Here is an 18,358-nt window from a genome sequence, read left to right on the forward strand (position 1 = left end):
CTGGACTAAGTATGAATGTATAACAAAACGTAAAACAAAGTTCTTTGTATATTAATATTAATTTACTAACTTTAATTATCTGTACAACCACAGCAGTTTTTGATCTGCGCTGATAAAGAAATTTGTCTCCATCTAGTGGAGGTTTTGATGATTACCAAATGGACAGTTAAAATCCATAAAACAGTTTTTGTTATTTTTAATCCCGGGGCATAATTGATATAGATAATGTATGGATGTTGTTTTTAACAGTGTGATTTTTGTAATATTTTACCTTAAAAAATGGCAGTTGTTTCCTTGTAAACCCCACATATACTTATATAGACCACATTTCTACAGTGTAATGATATTGCTGAATACTATTGAATTCCGTATTATTATGTCGATGTCGTAATACCTCACTTAGGAAATTCATTATGACGTTATAAGGTTACGTTTTTGTAAAACCCGTTGCACATTCAACAGGTTTGTGACTGTTTATCTGCTAACAACTGTGAAATCACTGACCGAACAGGACAAAGCTTTGAAACCTGATCAGTGCAGGCTTTGTGATCGATATAAAATCAGTATTACAATAATGTTATTTGGTGACCAGCAATAACTTGTCAGACCTTGTTTATTACACGTAACAGCTACAAAGTCATACGTCAGAAGGTTGAACCGAATACAGGATTTCCTCCGATCAGCGATCGACTCTTTTTGTCTAGCTCAAGATGGCGGTCTGAAAGGGAAGGTTTGGTGCCCATGGGTGCAAAGTATGTTTAAGTGCATCAACCGAACGGCACAGTGTACGCGATATTTCCAATCAGCGGCGAACGGCTTCCACATCAACCAAGAGTTAAAGTAAGTGTTGGGGGACAAAATGGAAACGAATGAGTTGAAATAAATATGTTGTTATCGCACCAAGTCAAGCTAGCTCCAATGCTAGCGACGGGCCGTTAAGCCGGTGGTTGACCTCAGCTTTCCGGCGTCAACACTTTGTTTCGGTCGTTCGGCTGAGGTCAGTTACGTGACCGTGGTTATAAATCATCCATACAGATTTGATATATTTCCAAATTAATGATACAGTTGAGTTGGGCGACTACAGAATTGTACTATTCGATAGCTGTTTAGTACGCTTGGTTTGTCGCTTATAAAGATGGGACTGCATGGACTGGGGTCGAGTCACAATATGCTAGCGCGACACTGTTTTTTGTATAACAGCCGTACTTGTAGAACCGCATAGTTTTTCCAGGGGGATGCTGTTGCTGTGTCCTTGGTTACTAATATTGCTTGGTCCAGCAACGTTCAGGCTCCTGCTATTTTTTGTGTTTTTGCACAAATGTTGCATTGTCTTTCATAATAGTCCCAATACCTGGTTTAATTAACACGTCGTGTCTGTTTACATGGCCATGCTGCATGAATATATGCACATTACTGAACATGCATTTATCTCTGTTGTAGGCTGGTGTCATCTTCTCCCCTCAAAATGACCGACCCGGCTCTGCATAGGGTGGTCGCTGATATCATTCGCTCCCCTGAAGACAAACGGGTTTACAGAGGCTTGGAGTTTAAGAATGGCTTGAGGGCCATGCTCATCAGTGACCCAACAACAGACAAATCATCTGCTGCTTTAGATGTCCACATCGGTAAGAAATGAAGACTATCACTGTGCCATATAATCACACGTTTTACTGTTTATTTGACAGCAAAGTGCCTTCAATAGGTAGTATCTACCACTAAATATATATGTTATTGTTTGTTATAACTGTTGTAGAAAGGACAACACTTTCTCATTGATCTCATCACTTGTAGTGCCTCACAAATGTGTGGTTTAATAAAACAAACATACAATTATAAGTCAAATTAAAATGTATGCACTGCATCTTTGGCTGCATTTCAATTTCATTTCACTTCAATTGACAGGTTCTCTATCAGACCCAGCAAACATCGCGGGCCTGGCGCACTTTTGTGAACACATGCTGTTCTTGGGGACAAAGAAGTACCCAAAGGAGAACGAGTACAGCCAGTTCTTGAGCGAGCACGCTGGCAGCTCCAACGCCTTCACCAGCGGAGAGCACACCAACTATTACTTTGACGTGTCTCACGAACACTTGCAGGGAGCGCTGGATAGGTAACCGATTATTGATTTGATGATATTTCAACTGTGCAAAACTCATAATTCACATGTAATTTCAACATAGTATACAGGAGTAGAATGGTAAAAAGATAAACATTTTTAGTGTGTTGGTGCATGGAAAAACATGACGTTATGGTGAGGATCTGCATATGTAACTTCATCTTGCATTACCCAATATGCAGCTTGCTAACAAACAGATGGACACAGCAACCAAGTATGACATGTTTTGTCATTTTGTCATTGTTTATACCTTACTTCGATATGATCACATGCATACTGTGAAAAATGCTCACAAAAGCACAAGTTACTACAGTACAATACTCTGTTGTGCTTTGTTTTGTACCCAAGAAACAAAGCTCCCACTGGCCCCCTCGTGCAGAGGGTGAAGCTGCTGTTCTTTGTTCTTGTGGGATGAGGTTACCTCCTTCATAAATGAGGAATCACTAAGCATACACCCGTTTGTGGTATTGACTAAAGGTCCTCCACTGCTGGTGGATTGTGAGGACCATCTGGTCGAGTGAGACTGGACAGTGCAGGCTCGAGTGTGATGAAATATTAATGGTGCAACTTTATACGTGTTAGTTAATTGACGCGACGACACCTGAGTCTTACGACATTCAAATATTAAACTGAAACAGGATTTCACAAAAAAATAAAATAAAATTCCGTCACCGAAATGAGATTTAAAAGTAGTGATTGATGTACATTATCAACAATTTTGTCTAATGATCACATTGTTGTTTGTGGCAACCCCTAGATTTGCCCAGTTCTTCCTATGCCCGCTGTTTGATGAGAGCTGTAAGGACCGTGAGGTGAACGCTGTGGACTCGGAGCACGACAAAAACCTGATGAATGATGCTTGGAGGCTCTTCCAGCTGGAGAAGGCCACTGGCAACCCAAATCACCCCTTCAGTAAATTTGGAACAGGTAGATCTCACCTCACGTTTGCTTGAAAGACCTTTTGTCAGTGAATACCAATAACTTGACATGGATTAGTGGTATTAATAGTAGTTGAATACCGATCTGTGTGTAACATACTGTTTATCTGTGTGTAACGTACTGTTTGCTGCTCCTGTCAGCTGCAATAAAAATCTGGTGTGTTGTACCTGCCTCCTTATCAGGTTCTTGTATACCTCCAAGGGCTGCTAAAAACGCACACTTTGTGTGGCCAAACTGCTTTATGAAATAACAAAAATGTCACACATTTATAAGTTGATCATCTTTTGTGTTTGGCATTGCTGGACACATTATGTAATACTTAACTGCTTCTCCTCCAAAATTGTTTTAGGTAACAAGTTGACCCTCGAGACCAGGCCATCAAACGATGGCATTGATGTCCGCCAGGAGCTGCTCAAATTTCACTCGATGTATTACTCCTCAAATTTAATGGGTCTCTGTGTTTTGGGAAGAGGTAAGACTACCGCATTATTTTCTCAAAACAACACAAAGGAAAGATGAATGTAATTGTTAAGAGGCGGGTGACATAAAGTAGTCTACATTTCAATATCCAAACTAATCAACTACTCCAACAATTTAGTCATATTTTTGTCTTGACGTATTCATTGGTTTGGTCTGAATAGAACTTTGTTGGTTAGTGCGCCTGAAGGTCATTTCTTTGACTTTGAGTGAATAATTAATGAAATACAAATATTTGGTATTCTTCGTTGAGCCATTTAGTGGGAAATATTTGGTATTCATTATGGAAATAACATCACCTCAGTCATCATGTTAATGGAATGCAAACCTGTGAGCATCCTATTATAAATGCCCCAGCCAAAAGTATGATGTTGCTAATGATGATAATTATAATTGTTATGTAGTCATGCTGGATATAGTAGTTGTTAGATAATTGTTGTAAGCTGATAACAATTTAAGTTCCGTAATTGGTATGAGCCAAGTCTTTAATATGACATGTTCTCAGAACCTGCAGTTATCTTTAGGAAGATCTTCTCTTCCATGTGTAAATGAAAATTGAACTTTGGAAACCCATGACCTCTCCTGGATGTCGCTGTCACATGTGTTAATTAGTGTGGGAAGCACCTTGAATGCTAACACATGCACGCTGCAAAACAATTTTGGTGAGTGCAAGTGTCTAATCACACGCTAATGTTTCTGCTTTTTATACCCACAGAATCCCTGGATGAGTTGACCTCCATGGTGGTCAAGCTATTTGGAGAAGTGGAGAACAAGAATGTGCCTATCCCAGAATTCCCTGATCACCCCTTCCAAGATGAATATCTCAAAGTGAGTATTTGTTTTTTTTGCTATTGCTGTTTTCTTTGTCATCATTTTACAAATAACTCAACTGTGTAAGTCAATTTCCCATCATCATATCAGTTTTTATGCTGTTTTGTGGGTGAATACAGCCCATTATTTGTCAACAATAGGCCTATCTAAGCATTTTCAAGCATAGAAATGCCTAAATGAAGTAAACTATAAACATAAAGCATTCAGCAGATGCATCCAAAGGTCATGTGACGATACAGTAATTAAAAAAATTATTAGACCACCGTTGTTTCTTCAGTTTATTGCACAGTTTATTGCCTGGAACAACCTAAGGTACATTTGTTTGGACAAACATAAGTAGCTCATGAAAGTTAAATGTTTTGGCAGTACAATGCTAAATTCATTTAAGAACTTGCATTATATTGTTTATTATCAAGAAAACCATGAAATTTGCTACATATCAGCTTGCATATTAAACTCTTATGAGCTATTTTTGTATCATCATTATTATATTTATATATATATTTTCTTATATAATGATTTATGTTGTATCTGTGTGTTGTGCTAGCAATTCTACAAAGTAGTACCCATCAAAGACATCAGGAATCTGTATGTGACGTTCCCCATCCCGGACCTGCAGACATACTACAAGTCCAACCCAGGACACTACCTGGGACATTTGATAGGTCACGAAGGACCTGGAAGTTTGTTATCTGAACTCAAATCTAAAGGTAGGACATGTTGAATCTACACATACAGTCATGATGAATGCCAAGCATTTAGATTTCTTCATATTTCCCAATTCAAGATATGAAACATAAGCTTATTGGGAATGCCATTTTGTGCTCTGAAAAGCACTCTACACTTTATTATACTGTATTATTATTATTTAAGGTTGGGTGAATACGCTTGTTGGAGGTCAAAAAGAAGGAGCCAAAGGATTCATGTTCTTCATTATCAACGTGGACTTGACGGAGGAAGGTCTTTGTAAGTCGTGCTTGCTCTTTACCTCTCAGGTGTTCTCCAACCTTATGTTTGTCTGCAAACTGAAATGTAAATAATGTCATTAAAACTTAATGTTTGCGTCACCACAGTGCACATCGAGGACATCATCTTTCACATGTTCCAGTACATCCAGAAACTGCGCACAGAAGGACCTCAGGAGTGGGTGTTTCAGGAGTGCAAGGTAGCTACTTAGATGCTAGGACACCAGAATACTGACTGTCAGCATCATGGGTTATGATTGGTGGACTACTGCAGACATAGACGGGTCCCGTCTGCTTTGTACTTGTTGCACTTGCACACACATCACTAAACACACAAAATGCTTCTGTTTTTGTCTCTCTTTAGGATTTAAACAAGGTAGCCTTCCGGTTCAAAGACAAGGAACGACCCCGTGGTTATACCTCCAAAGTGGCTGGTTTACTACATGTAGGTTTTCATATATTTATATATTTGCAACTGGGGGCTCCTGTATGGACTGTAGTCAACAGCCCCACATGACGCTCTTCACTCTGTAAGAAATGGGTAGCACTGGTTCAGGCAATGCTCTCTCTGTTTTGCAGTATTACCCTCTTGAAGAGGTTCTCGCAGCAGAGTACCTTTTGGAAGACTTCAGGCCTGACTTGATTGAGATGGTGCTGAACAAGCTGAGACCAGAACATGTCAGGTTAGCGGAAGAACATTTACAGCCCAATGCAAGTTGGCTGTCTGTGTTTTTTTTTTAAATAGGACTCAATTTCTCCCAGTATACAGTATAAAGTATCATATGTATAAGATCCACGTCATTTATTGTTTTGCTTACCTGAAGTCTGGTGTAGTACGTCATAGACGGGGCAGTAAACCGGGAATCCGGGGTGTTTAATCCTGTGAGTAATCCTTTGCACAATCTTCATTTTTTGCCCAATTTCAGCCAATCTAGCAAGTGGCGTTGCACACTGTCCATGGTTGAAACGGACGAACACAAACGCTCACTCGCCGCCTCTTTTCCTTTGATGTTATGCCGTTGGCCAATCACCAAATGTATGCATTGGAAGTATTAAACAAGAGTGGTTCCAGGAGAATCGGAATGTCAGAACCGGTGCCAATCGATGCCCAATCCTAACTGTAATGTTAAATCCAAATCATGGAACTGATGACTGGTTTCTACATGCAATTGACAAGAACTTCTTGATGAGAAGATCGCGTTCAGGGGAGCCAGTCTGCCCTGACAGAAAGGGCAGCGACGGGAACATGGACAGTTGGGGGAGGTGGAAGATCGTGTGCCTGGTCATTGTCCTTTCCATGGAGGACATTGAAGACGTCTACGTATTCAGAACTATGATAACAGGTCTTGTGCCGTTTGGATTATGCACTGCCCTGGTGTATTGCAGAGTTTGTAAGACGGAAGCAGCGGTTCAACGCGCCCGAACAGCTGCCCATAATGATTAATATGGTGGAGGAAGCTGGCAGCACTCGGACTGTGACTGAATATCAACAAGGAAAACATCTTGGGAGAGGCTTATGGCTTTGGAAAGGCAAATGGACCGATTGAGGGACCAGAATGGACAAAGAGCTGCGAGGTCTATTGGAATGCGGCTACTCGCACCAACCCAAACAATCTAATTCACCCCCCCCCAACTTACCAAGGTCTTGTTTTTGACAACATAGCTCGTCCTGATTATGGTCGCATGTGGCAGGCTGCTGGCCACGCTGGGACCATCTTCACTCTCCTTACCCTCGCCCCGGGTCTGCTGTTCATGTGCTTACTTGTGCGTGGCGTATGCTGAGGGTTTCTAACAGACCAAACGGACCAAAAAAAAGACTTGCCGAATGAACATCATTTTGCTTAATGGAGTAATATGAAATAAATTCATTGAAAAAACAAAGTCTTAGCCTTCAGTTCAGTCGATAATAATGAAGAATTATTTCCAAGCCTCTCAAATAAGACCTCCAAAACCAATCGTCAAATTATGCAGACACCCACCGAGTATTTCGCAATGTGTATTTTGTCCATCCCGTGTCTAATGGACCGTGGCAACATGACATGACAAGTCATCATTACCTCAACTACCCGAGCACGAAGTCAACAAAGTCCCAGGGTAGAATTCCAACCCAATCCCAATCCTACAAGTAGAAATATGCATCACATACTTTTTCTCTTTTGTACATTTTTTTGGTTGCAACCTGACCATTGCTTCATTCTCTTTCCAGGGTTGTCTTGGTGTCAAAGTCATTTGAAGGTCAAACAGACAAGACAGAAGAATGGTACGGTACACAGTACAGACAGGAGGTTATCTCTGAGGATACCATCAAGGTGAATCAATGCGTTCATACTCTGCAGATAGAATCCGTCACTGACGGCAATCTGCACATTTTTCTGGAGAAATACATTTGACACATTGTCTGTCTGTGCGTGCGTGTGTGTGTGTGTGTGTGTGTGTGTGTGTCAGACATGGGCGGGTGCAGACCTCAACGGGAAGTTCAAGTTGCCTATGAAAAATGAGTTCATCCCGACCAACTTTGAAATATACCCTCTTGAGAAAGACTCCCCATCTGTTCCTGTTTTAATCAAGGCGAGTGTGTTTGCTGCTGTTTCGTCATCAGTTATCCCGTACTCCACATACATCTCCTTTTACTTTGGAGTTTCCATTCACTGAAAACGACACACTTGCTAATTTGTGACTTTGTCTTTCTGCTAAATATGATACACATTTTGTGTTCTTACATGTTATCACACAATCAATTCAATCACACAAATTCTAATATCCTGTGGGCCATCTTGTTCCAGGACACCGCGATGAGCAAGGTGTGGTTCAAGCAGGATGACAAATTCTTTCTTCCTAAAGCATGTTTGAACTTTGAGTTCTTCAGGTACGTTAGTCTCTCAGTCGCCACTAACGCAAACTACCTTTTTTTTAAACTGTTAGCAAATGAAACAGGACTGCCAAGAAAATATCAGTGATGGAAAATATTTACTATACAGTAATCCCTCGTTAGTCTCAATTAGGTGGTTCAACACCTGGCTGCGTTAAGTGAATTTCTATGAAGTAAGACTCCTTATATATGAATGGAAAAAAAACCTGTTTATGACCTTCTACCTCTACACTCATATTACCCAATACAGTAGATATTATAATAACAGAAAAGACATAAAGCCAAACAAGTGTATTGCTTGTGTGTGTTGCTGTAAATGTCTTAGACAGCAGACAGTTAGGTTTTAGCTTTGCCCGTGTTATGGCCACAACAGGAGCCGGATTTGGGATGGTCTGGTGCTTACTGACACCTAGTGGCCAGTGTAGAATACTACATATCATCACAACTTCTTGTGAATGCTTTTATATATATATATATATATACATTTTTGCTAAAATCCGCATATTTTTGACTAATACCAAGCCGTATGAAACCAACCGTACAACAGTATGATTAACGTGTTAATGAAAACCGTGAGAGAGAGGCTGCCAAATTTGAAGTGCAAATTGGCGAGGGATTACTGTATTCTTCTACTTGATAACACCAGTTGAGGAAGTACTTCAGGCATTCATGGAAAAAGAAATATGACATCAGCTCTGTTAATGAATTTCTTGTTAATTTTAATGGATGGTACCAGTACAAGTATGTTACCTGAAGAATACAAGGAACACTGGATTGCCTAAAAGCACAGTTTTTTGCAGTACAATGCTATAGCTATTGATGTAGGAACATCATTGATTCTGGTTACTATCAATAAAACCATGGAAAGACTAGATATACCCTCTTGAATGGCACATGAAAGGTTGTTTTACTGCATTTTCTCACCACTGCTATTTTTCTACAGCCCGTTTGCGTATGTGGACCCATTACATTGTAACATGGCTTATTTATACCTGGAGCTCCTAAAGGACTCCCTCAACGAGTATGCATATGCAGCCGAGCTAGCTGGCTTGAACTATGACCTCCAAAATACCGTCTATGGGATGTATGTAAGTATTCTGATTCCTTTACTGTCACATTCATGCTGCATCCCAGATCTAAAAGAATCCTTCAACATTTCAGCACATAGTCTGGGTTAATATCGGCTCAGCCAGACCTCCTAGTACTGAATATAAACTACCTGTTCTTCAACCACAAAAATATTTATCTACAAAAAACAGGCATGGCTGTTGTCAGTATTACCTTTCTTCTATGTCCATCTTCCTCTCCCCTCATCAATCTTCATTTCCCCTCTTCAAATCCAACAAAACATTCCTGCCTCTTGTAGACTTTTTTGTGTCTCACATAGCCTGGCTCAGCAAATCATTGCAGTTCCTCTTCTGTGAGGCAAATAAAGTTGTTTTTAGCTTGTTCAAATGTCTGACACGAGCCAGTCATGAGGCTGCATATACATACTCTTCCTGTCATTCTTCACGTACTTGTTTTGTGCGTCGTCTCCATCACCTACCTTTGTTTTCTTCTCCTTCCTCCCCCTTCCTGTAGTCGGTACCTATATGCAGATCCCATGCACTGCAACATGACGTACTTGTTGCTCAGGTTACTGAAGGATGATTTAAAAGAGTATACATATGCAGCCCGCCTGGCTGGGCTGGTGTATGGCATAGCCTCAAAGATGAATGCCATCCTAGTAAGTAAGGAAGTGGGGCCAATGTTTAGGCTTTAAAGGGGCAGTTCCGATTTTGGACATGAAGTTGTGTGACACACCCATAAGCAGTCAAGTCAGTCGACAGCGACTCCCACTTTGTGTCCTGAGCAGAGATCCAACCCATTTGCATCACACAAATCCTTACCTCACAAATCGCTTTTCTTTATTAAAAATTATTAATTTATTAAAATGATTTTCTTGTTTTGTACACAGCAACTAGCTGCAACTACTTTCCTCAGCACTGAAATCCGACCAGAACTCTGCTCACTCGACACAAAGTGCGGAGCTTATTGGGGGGGGGTGTCATACAACTTCATGTGAAACAATCCGAGCTATCCCTTTAAGTGTGCAATAAATGGCTTGCTGTTGCTTGAGTGATTGCTTGATTGTACCTAACTTCTTACTGTAAGATCAGGGATAGGCATAATAAATGATTCAATAATTAATGGATTATTAAGAATCTGGTACATATGCCATTTTTATTGTGTCTTCGAGGAATGGTGGCAACGTGTGCTACTGAGCTGCAACTAGCTGTTGACTCAGTTTGTAGCCGAAGAACATAACATTACATAAAGACTACATCCAGGCAGGTGCAGACCTCTATGACCTATTTATCTACCTTTTAATCACCCATGATGCTTAGAGTGCGGAAGCAGGAAGTATACTATCAGATGTTTTGGTAGAAGTCATATGCAGCGTTGGTGTTTTGATCTGAGAAATCTTGAATAACTTTGATCAAATGTCGATGTAGTGTTTCCACTCTGATGGGGAAAAAAGCTATTAGCGAGTGGCACAGGCGACACCGAGTGAAGGTTTATAGTGTGTGTAAAGCACTTAATGTGCAGTTCCAATTAAAAAGATTTTTTCAGACTTGAATGCCAATTGAGCTTCTCAAATGTATTGTCACTTAAATGTATTTTTATTTCCTCAAGGGAGGCTGATTAACGGCTGCAGTTGGAACCAATGTGATTTTATTAGCAAGCTGTGATGTATTTCTAATAAGTGATTGAGTGACAACAACTTGCATGCTGAGGTTTTCCTGTTCTATGGGACACTGCATGGGCTGGGAAAATAACCTACTAATCTGTTTCTACAGCTAGTATTGATTTTTAACGACCCCCCATCATTGCAAGCCATGGTGGCCTCTCCTTGGGAGACGACACCACGGTGCATTTGAGAGCTGTTTGTAATTAGATTGAGTCAGCACTACCAAAGTGGCCGGCCGGCCATTTGTCAAGGTTAATGATGTTAGCGGAGATGACTTTTAACGTGTCACAGATGGACCTAAGATAAATAGGAGTGATTGCTGCATCATGAAGGGCCTTGAAGGGTGCAGATGACACTGCAATTTATTATTTTCCTCCATTATTCATTCATCCTTATTTCCTCCACTTGTGACACACAACACTGTTCTTTATCCATATGGCACCACAGTGATGTTTGTGACTAAGAAGAGATTATGCACCGTGACACCCAATCACAATCAACTAACGAGCGGGAAAGCGTTTAATTGACATGTTGTTGTCTTTTCAGCTAGACTGTATGCATCAGCTATTTTTGTTGCTGCCTAGAGAAATCCATCTAATTGATCAACTACTAGCACCGAGTGATTGATCATGCCTGTAAACCATCTGCTCTCTGTCGCCGCCCAGCTCTCCGTTAAAGGCTACAATGACAAGCAGCACATCCTGCTGAAGAAGATCATAGAGAAGATGGCCACCTTTGAGATCGACGAGAAACGTTTTGACATCATCAAGGAAGCGGTAATCGCGGCGACCCAAAAAGCAGCCGTCCATTGTGGAAGCGAGCCTGCCAATTAAACCTTATCCTCCGTCTCTGCAGTACATGAGGTCTTTGAATAACTTCAGAGCCGAGCAGCCGCACCAGCACGCCATGTACTACCTCCGTCTCCTCATGACCGAGGTTGCTTGGACCAAAGATGAGCTCAGAGAGGCTCTGGAGGGTGAGATGTCGTATCGCTATCTCTATAGTTTTTATGCCTAATTTGAGACCGGCTGATCTCATCGTTGGGTAAAGGGTAAATATTTGTGATCATTAACATTTGAGGGCCGCACTGTGAGGTACGTTGTGGTCATCGACCCCAGGGCGGTTGTTTTGCAATGATTTTCATTCAGTCAGTAAGCTAATACTTACTGACTTATTTTATGTTCATTCTGTGAGTCACTGTAGGGGCGTAACTCCTCTTAAATGCAGGTCAGATGTAGCTTCATAAAAATCCTACATTGGCATTAGCTGGTAATCCCGTGATGGCTGCGCCAGGAATCCAAAATGATGATGCAGCCTGGTCTATAAACTCGATGATCTGTTGTCTTGAACCGATTATCCGTTGGCGGCAAAGTGGGTCATTGCATTGTGATGGCTGTCTTTGATTAATGGATTTTATTTGTATTCCAGATGTAACGTTCCCACGCCTCAAGGCCTTCATACCGCAGCTGTTGTCACGGTTACATATTGAAGCCCTTCTCCATGGCAACATCACCAAGGAGGTTTGTTTGCAAGTCAATGTGCTTTTACTGCCGAGTAAAATTGCATTTTTTTTTGTCCGCTGTTCACATCCCTCATTTATCACCGTTAATTAGTTCTAGACCGTGATAAGTGAATTTTTGTGAAGTAGGATTTCTTTTTTATGAATAGAATATTATTGTAGTTGCTATGGAAACCACCATGTCTGGGTGTCGAACCAGGTTACAATCTTTTAAATACTATTTTTAACATTATTAGAGCCCTCTAGACATGACATAACACCCCTATGGTCACCTTTACAGTCGTATTTCCCAAAATAGTACATATATTCAGAGGAAACATAAAACTTGCCACTTGTTTGTGACAGTAATTTTTGTTGGGTCAAAATCTATCAATATTATTATTTTTTTTTTTTGTACAACCCTTGCTCTAACATATTATCCCTTCATGTTCTTGTCCCATCGTGTGTCCAGTCTGCTCTTGACATGATGCAAATGGTGGAGGACACGCTCATCGAGCACGCACACACCAAGCCTCTCCTCCCGAGCCAGCTGATCCGATACAGAGAGGTTCAGGTTCCGGACGGTAGGCCTCGCACTCCTCACACCACGGCCAAGCGCTTGTCATCAACACCCGGACGTGCCGGTTTCCATAGCAACCACGTCATCTTCCTTTCCTTTCACTGGGAATGGCTTCTATGAAAGACAACCTTTCTCATTTACACATGAGGCCTCCAGACAGACGATACTAGTAGAAGACGGAAGACGCATGTATGTACAGTATGTGTGTATATACTATACTATATACTGTACTTTACAACCGTGTACTGTTTGTTTTGATCCTGCACTGGACAATCCACATTATGGACTGGAGGTTTTGCAATCCAGTTTTGCAGCGTGTGTGTACACGCGTGATGTCATTCCCATATGGCCACACTCTACATATTTCACGTGAGGAACAGGAAAAGATAAGTATATGTGGCGGCCATGCACCACGGTGACTCCGACCCGGTGGATCTCCTTGGCCGCAGCGTCGCTGCCCCTTCCACCCAACCGTATTTGAGTAGATTTTGACGATTTTTGAAGTGAGATGTTGAGAAGAGCGGAAGCCTGTAAGTGCATGAGCGCTTAGGGCAATTCCTTGATCACGGCTTATCTGGCTCATTGACGATGATCTTAAAGGGGGCAGGTTGGCTTCCATGTCAGCACACCTCATTGGAAAGAAAATAGAACCCGACTTAAAAAGCCTTTTAAGAGAGTCCAGTTTGAGTTCCCCACAACTTGTCATGGTGTCCTCCATCTCAACCCTGCTATGGTGTCACGCTCGCCTATCTGAGGGTTCTCTTATGTGGAGTTGAAAAGAAGCTCTGCTAATTAAGATAAGCCCAGGCTTCTTTTTTTAATAAGTACTACATTTGAACACAATTAATGGGACACATCACAACAAAACAATTAGTCAATACCAGTTCAAACTGGAACAGTTGGTGGAATGAAGGGAATCAAACCCGGTCACGCGTGTCTCCGGCAGGGGGCTGGTACGTTTATCAGCAGAGGAACGAGGTGCACAACAATTGCGGCATCGAGATCTACTACCAGACCGACATGCAGACGACCCACGAGAACATGCTCCTGGAGCTCTTCTGTCAGATCATCTCAGAGCCTTGCTTCAACACGCTGAGGACCAAGGAGCAGCTGGGTGAGATGTCACCTCGCTTGTCCTCTCAGACACAACATGTGACGACTTTGGGCATGGATGACCCAGAAGTACTCAAGCGTCCTATGAAATGATGCTTAGCCCCCCCATTATTGATGCTGTATTGATACGTTGATCTCCAAACGGCCAGCATTTGGATTTCAACTAGCAACTACCTGTTGGCGCCACGCTACCGACATCTATGAGCTCTAACCCGTCCTGTTCTCTGCCGCCCCCCCAAGGCTACATCGTGTTCAGCGGACCGAGGCGGGCCAACGGGGTCCAAGGCCTGCGCTTCATCATCCAGTCTGAAAAGCCCCCCCACTACCTGGAGAGCCGCATCGAGGCCTTCCTGTGCACCATGCAGAGGTCCGTGGAGGAGATGAGCGACCAAGCGTTCCAGAAGCACATCCAGGCCTTGGCCATCCGCCGCCTGGACAAACCCAAGAAGCTCTCTGCCGAGTGTGCCAAGTACTGGGGGGAGATCATCTCCCAGCAGTACCACTTCGACCGAGGTGAGATGCTGCGGGCCTCGCCGGCCTAAGTAGCGCTAGCTACTTTTCCATAGCCAGCACCTCGTCCTGGCGCTACATTCACCGCTGAGATACCTCAAGCTGAGTGGCGGCACGCTGGACGCCAGCCAATGATATCAGCCGCTATTAATGGACGCCCATGAGTGGCGGCGGCACGAGTACGAAGAGTTTTATCTCTCGTGACTTTTAACCTTCACTTAACCTCCACTTAAAAGTTCCAACCAGGACAGACTAATTGGGGCGCCTCTTAATTAGTGGGCGGTATGGATGACTTTGGTGCCGAAGAACCCTGACCTTTTGAGGTGCACCACAACCCACAGTCACATTCCCAGATGTTGTAGGTAGCGGAAGCTGTTACGCAACGCCATCGTTCCTTCCGTTGTCACTAGTAGCAGTACTGGCCACGCGTCCCAATACTTTAGTCCACACGTGGCATCCGTGCACATGCTAGGTCGCATCAGACCAGGATGTTGTCATGTTTTTGTCTTGTGTTGCAGATAACGTTGAGGTGGCCCACCTGAAAACCTTGACAAAGGACCACGTTATGCAGTTCTACACCGTGAGTTAAGCACCTTCATCAACGCTACGTGTAGCATTGTTAGCTTCCTTGGCTAGCTATGTGTAGCATTGTTAGCTTCTTCCTTGGCTAGCTACGTGTAGCATTGTTAGCTTCTTCCTTGGCTAGCTACGTGTAGCATTGTTAGCTTCTTCCTTGGCTAGCTACGTGTAGCATTGTTAGCTGCTTCCTTGGCTAGCTACATGTTGCATTGTTAGCCTCTTCCTTGGCTAGCTACATGTAGCATTGTTAGCTTCTTCCTTGGCTAGCTACGTGTAGCATTGTTAGCCTCTTCTTTGGCTAGCTATGTGTCGCATTGTTAGCTTCTTCCTTGGCTAGCTACGTGTCGCATTGTTAGCTTCTTCCTTGGCTAGCTACGTGTAGCATTGTTGGCTTCTTCCTTGGCTAGCTACGTGTTGCATTGTTAGCTTCTTCCTTGGCTAGCTACGTGTTGCATTGTTAGCTTCTTCCTTGGCTAGCTACGTGTTGCATTGTTAGCTTCTTCCTTGGCTAGCTACGTGTTGCATTGTTAGCTTCTTCCTTGGCTAGCTACGTGTTGCATTGTTAGCTTCTTCCTTGGCTAGCTACGTGTTGCATTGTTAGCTTCTTCCTTGGCTAGCTACGTGTAGCGTTGTTAGCTTCTTCCTTGGATAGCTACGTGTAGCGTTGTTAGCCTCTTCCTTTGCTAGCTACGTGTAGCGTTGTTAGCCTCTTCCTTTGCTAGCTACGTGTTGCGTTGTTAGCTTCTTCCTTTGCTAGCTACGTGTTGCGTTGTTAGCTTCTTCCTTGGCTAGCTACGTGTTGCGTTGTTAGCTTCTTCCTTGGCTAGCTACGTGTTGCATTGTTAGCCTCTTCCTTGGCTAGCTACGTGTTGCATTGTTAGCCTCTTCCTTTGCTAGCTACGTGTTGCATTGTTAGCTTCTTCCTTTGCTAGCTACGTCTTGAATTGTTAGCTTCTTCCTTGGCTAGCTACGTGTTGCATTGTTAGCCTCTTCCTTGGCTAGCTACGTATCGCATTGTTAGCCTCTTCCTTTGCTGGCTACGTCTTGAATTGTTAGCCTCTTCCTTTGCTAGCTACGTGTAGCATTGTTAGCCTCTTCCTTGGCTAGCTCCGTGTTGCGTTGTTAGCCTCTTCCTTGGCTAGCTACGTGTTGTTGTGTTTTCCAATGTTTTTACCAACCTTGACCACATCCTTTCATGTCCCTGCCAGGAGCGTCTCACCCTGGACGCCCCCAAAAGACACAAGGTGTCCGTGCACGTGCTGTCCAGGGAGATGGACACCTGTAAGTATCTCCAGTGGTAAACATGGCCGTTGTCAGGACGCCTCTCGAGTCGACCTAGGCTCACTTCTGTCTCCTGTAGGTCCCGTGGTGGGGGAATTCCCGGCCCAGAATGATGTCAACTTGGCCCCTGCACCCTCCCTGCCACAGGTGACCCCCCCCCCCACTACTAACATTTTGTTTATTTGTACCAACATGCGCATTCTTCATGTATGTTTTGAATCACAAGACGTTCTTGTTAGCAGTTTAGCAGCATATTAGCTTGCCGCTACATGGAAGCAGGAACCAGAAGGAAGCTCTGTGTCCCATCTCTGTGGTTGGCTGTAGTTCTTTACTAACTAACACAGTTACACGTCAAGCCTCACATTAAAACACGTTTGTAGTTTGACATGGACAAAGCAGTTGTACTTGAGTACAAATGTGGAAATTGCACTTCATGATTCCGCCTTTCCGTGTCGACCGCTGCCAGTTTGCGTCTAACTCCGCGTTGTTGCGTTCCAACAGCCGTCGCTGGTCCGGGACATGACCGAGTTCAAGCGGAGCCTGCCTCTCTTCCCCCTGGTCAGGCCTCACATCAACTTCATGGCGGCCAAACTGTGAGCGAGCGCCTCGGCGTCTGCACGGGCGGGCCCACGGAGCCCCCAAACACCAGGAAGACCAGGATCTGCCCGAGCCTGCATGAGTGTATGTTTACGGCCAGAGCCGCTGTAGGAAACGCTTGGGAAAAAATGTGTGTGCTAGACATACGAAGGTCTGCGTAGCTGCAATTAACGCTAGAGCCTCATGTTCAAGTGGAACAGGAGATGCAACACTCAATGATGTCACAGTCCCGTATAAGCTTTTTGTAGGGGAGCTAGAGACCACCTCGCCTTTTCATTTGTTCCTTCTGAGTCGCTACATTTCCACAAATTTCACCCGCCTCATCACGCAGATTCTTTTTAACCTGAGAGAATGTTGGGACCCTTTTGAGGCGTTTTGTTTTTAAATCTGCTTATTGGAAAGAACTTTACCCAGACACTTATTTATTCTTTATTCAATTTCATCTTGAAATGCCACAACAAAAGACATCTCAGGGGTACCGACATGCTGATTATTGTTTTTAACTTTCAGTTTTAGTGATTGAAAAATTTTACGTTTTATCAGTCTGCATTCATATTTTGTTCACTTCAATAAATGTGATCAAATACTCAGACTTTGGACGTTTGTGTTGGACAGTTAAATTCATATTATGGTTATCATAGTAGAAATATGAATATATATTTTACAGGAGAAACCTCTTCAATGAATTCATGGGTGACCTCAATCACAAATGTTGTGATTTAATAAAACAAAATGCCAGAATACAACACCAAATATGCTTATTTGTGAACAATTTAACAATGTATTAATACAAAGTATCACAGTCATAATTGTATATTAATAATAATACAACTATCTTCTTAAATTACATACTATAGCTTGAACAAAGAATAAAGAACTGCTTACTATTTGGTGATGAAAATGCTTTGGCTTTTTGCCCACAAAGGCATCCTAGTGTCTAACAATTTGTTCCCTGAGTTGGTGAACAATAAATATAACAACATTATAAAATATTTGTTTTAAAAAATAGGTGTATTGAAGAGAACTAAAAAACGCAGATGAAACGCAAGTATTGTCTGGAGGCAGGGGGCGTGGCTTCAGGCCTTTAAGCCGGTAACGGTGCATTCTAGACTGCTGGGAAGTAGGAAATATTAACTATTTCATCTTTACTGGAAACATTTGTTGACTTGCTGCTGCAGTAACGTGCTGGTAATAAATGTCATCTTTTCATTGGTAGCCTCAGTCAAATAATTTTTTACAAAATAATATGACATAGTGAAGAGGTGTCAATTT

General features: G+C 42.6%; 1 protein-coding gene across 1 annotated transcript; it reads left to right on the forward strand.

The window, feature by feature from the left end:
* Positions 1 to 682: 682 nt before the first annotated feature.
* Positions 683 to 17,676, forward strand: ide (insulin-degrading enzyme). The gene is made up of 25 exons (XM_058064937.2): positions 683 to 840; positions 1,441 to 1,625; positions 1,903 to 2,110; positions 2,874 to 3,043; positions 3,405 to 3,527; positions 4,248 to 4,360; positions 4,911 to 5,073; positions 5,237 to 5,329; positions 5,437 to 5,528; positions 5,693 to 5,773; positions 5,908 to 6,011; positions 7,535 to 7,637; positions 7,774 to 7,896; positions 8,112 to 8,194; positions 9,141 to 9,285; positions 11,594 to 11,704; positions 11,784 to 11,904; positions 12,357 to 12,448; positions 12,899 to 13,010; positions 13,953 to 14,120; positions 14,360 to 14,632; positions 15,148 to 15,209; positions 16,417 to 16,489; positions 16,569 to 16,636; positions 16,991 to 17,676. Exons 1-25 carry the CDS (start codon positions 755 to 757, stop codon positions 17,084 to 17,086), a joined length of 3,048 nt encoding a protein of 1,015 aa, XP_057920920.2. The 5' UTR covers positions 683 to 754; the 3' UTR covers positions 17,087 to 17,676.
* The last annotated feature ends 682 nt before the right edge of the window (positions 17,677 to 18,358 follow it).

The sequence above is a fragment of the Doryrhamphus excisus genome, linkage group LG10, assembly GCF_037039965.1.
Source record: "Doryrhamphus excisus strain RoL-2023G ecotype Guam linkage group LG10, RoL_Dexc_Guam_v1.1, whole genome shotgun sequence".
NCBI lineage: Eukaryota > Metazoa > Chordata > Actinopteri > Syngnathiformes > Syngnathidae > Doryrhamphus > Doryrhamphus excisus.

Bases quoted from the DNA above. Each gene is read 5' to 3' on its own strand.
- ide (XM_058064937.2), top strand. From the start codon at position 755: ATGTTTAAGTGCATCAACCGAACGGCACAGTGTACGCGATATTTCCAA. The intron at 1,626-1,902 runs GTAAGAAATGAA...TTCAATTGACAG, and splicing joins TGCTTTAGATGTCCACATCG to GTTCTCTATCAGACCCAGCA. The intron at 7,638-7,773 runs GTGAATCAATGC...TGTGTGTGTCAG, and splicing joins TCTCTGAGGATACCATCAAG to ACATGGGCGGGTGCAGACCT.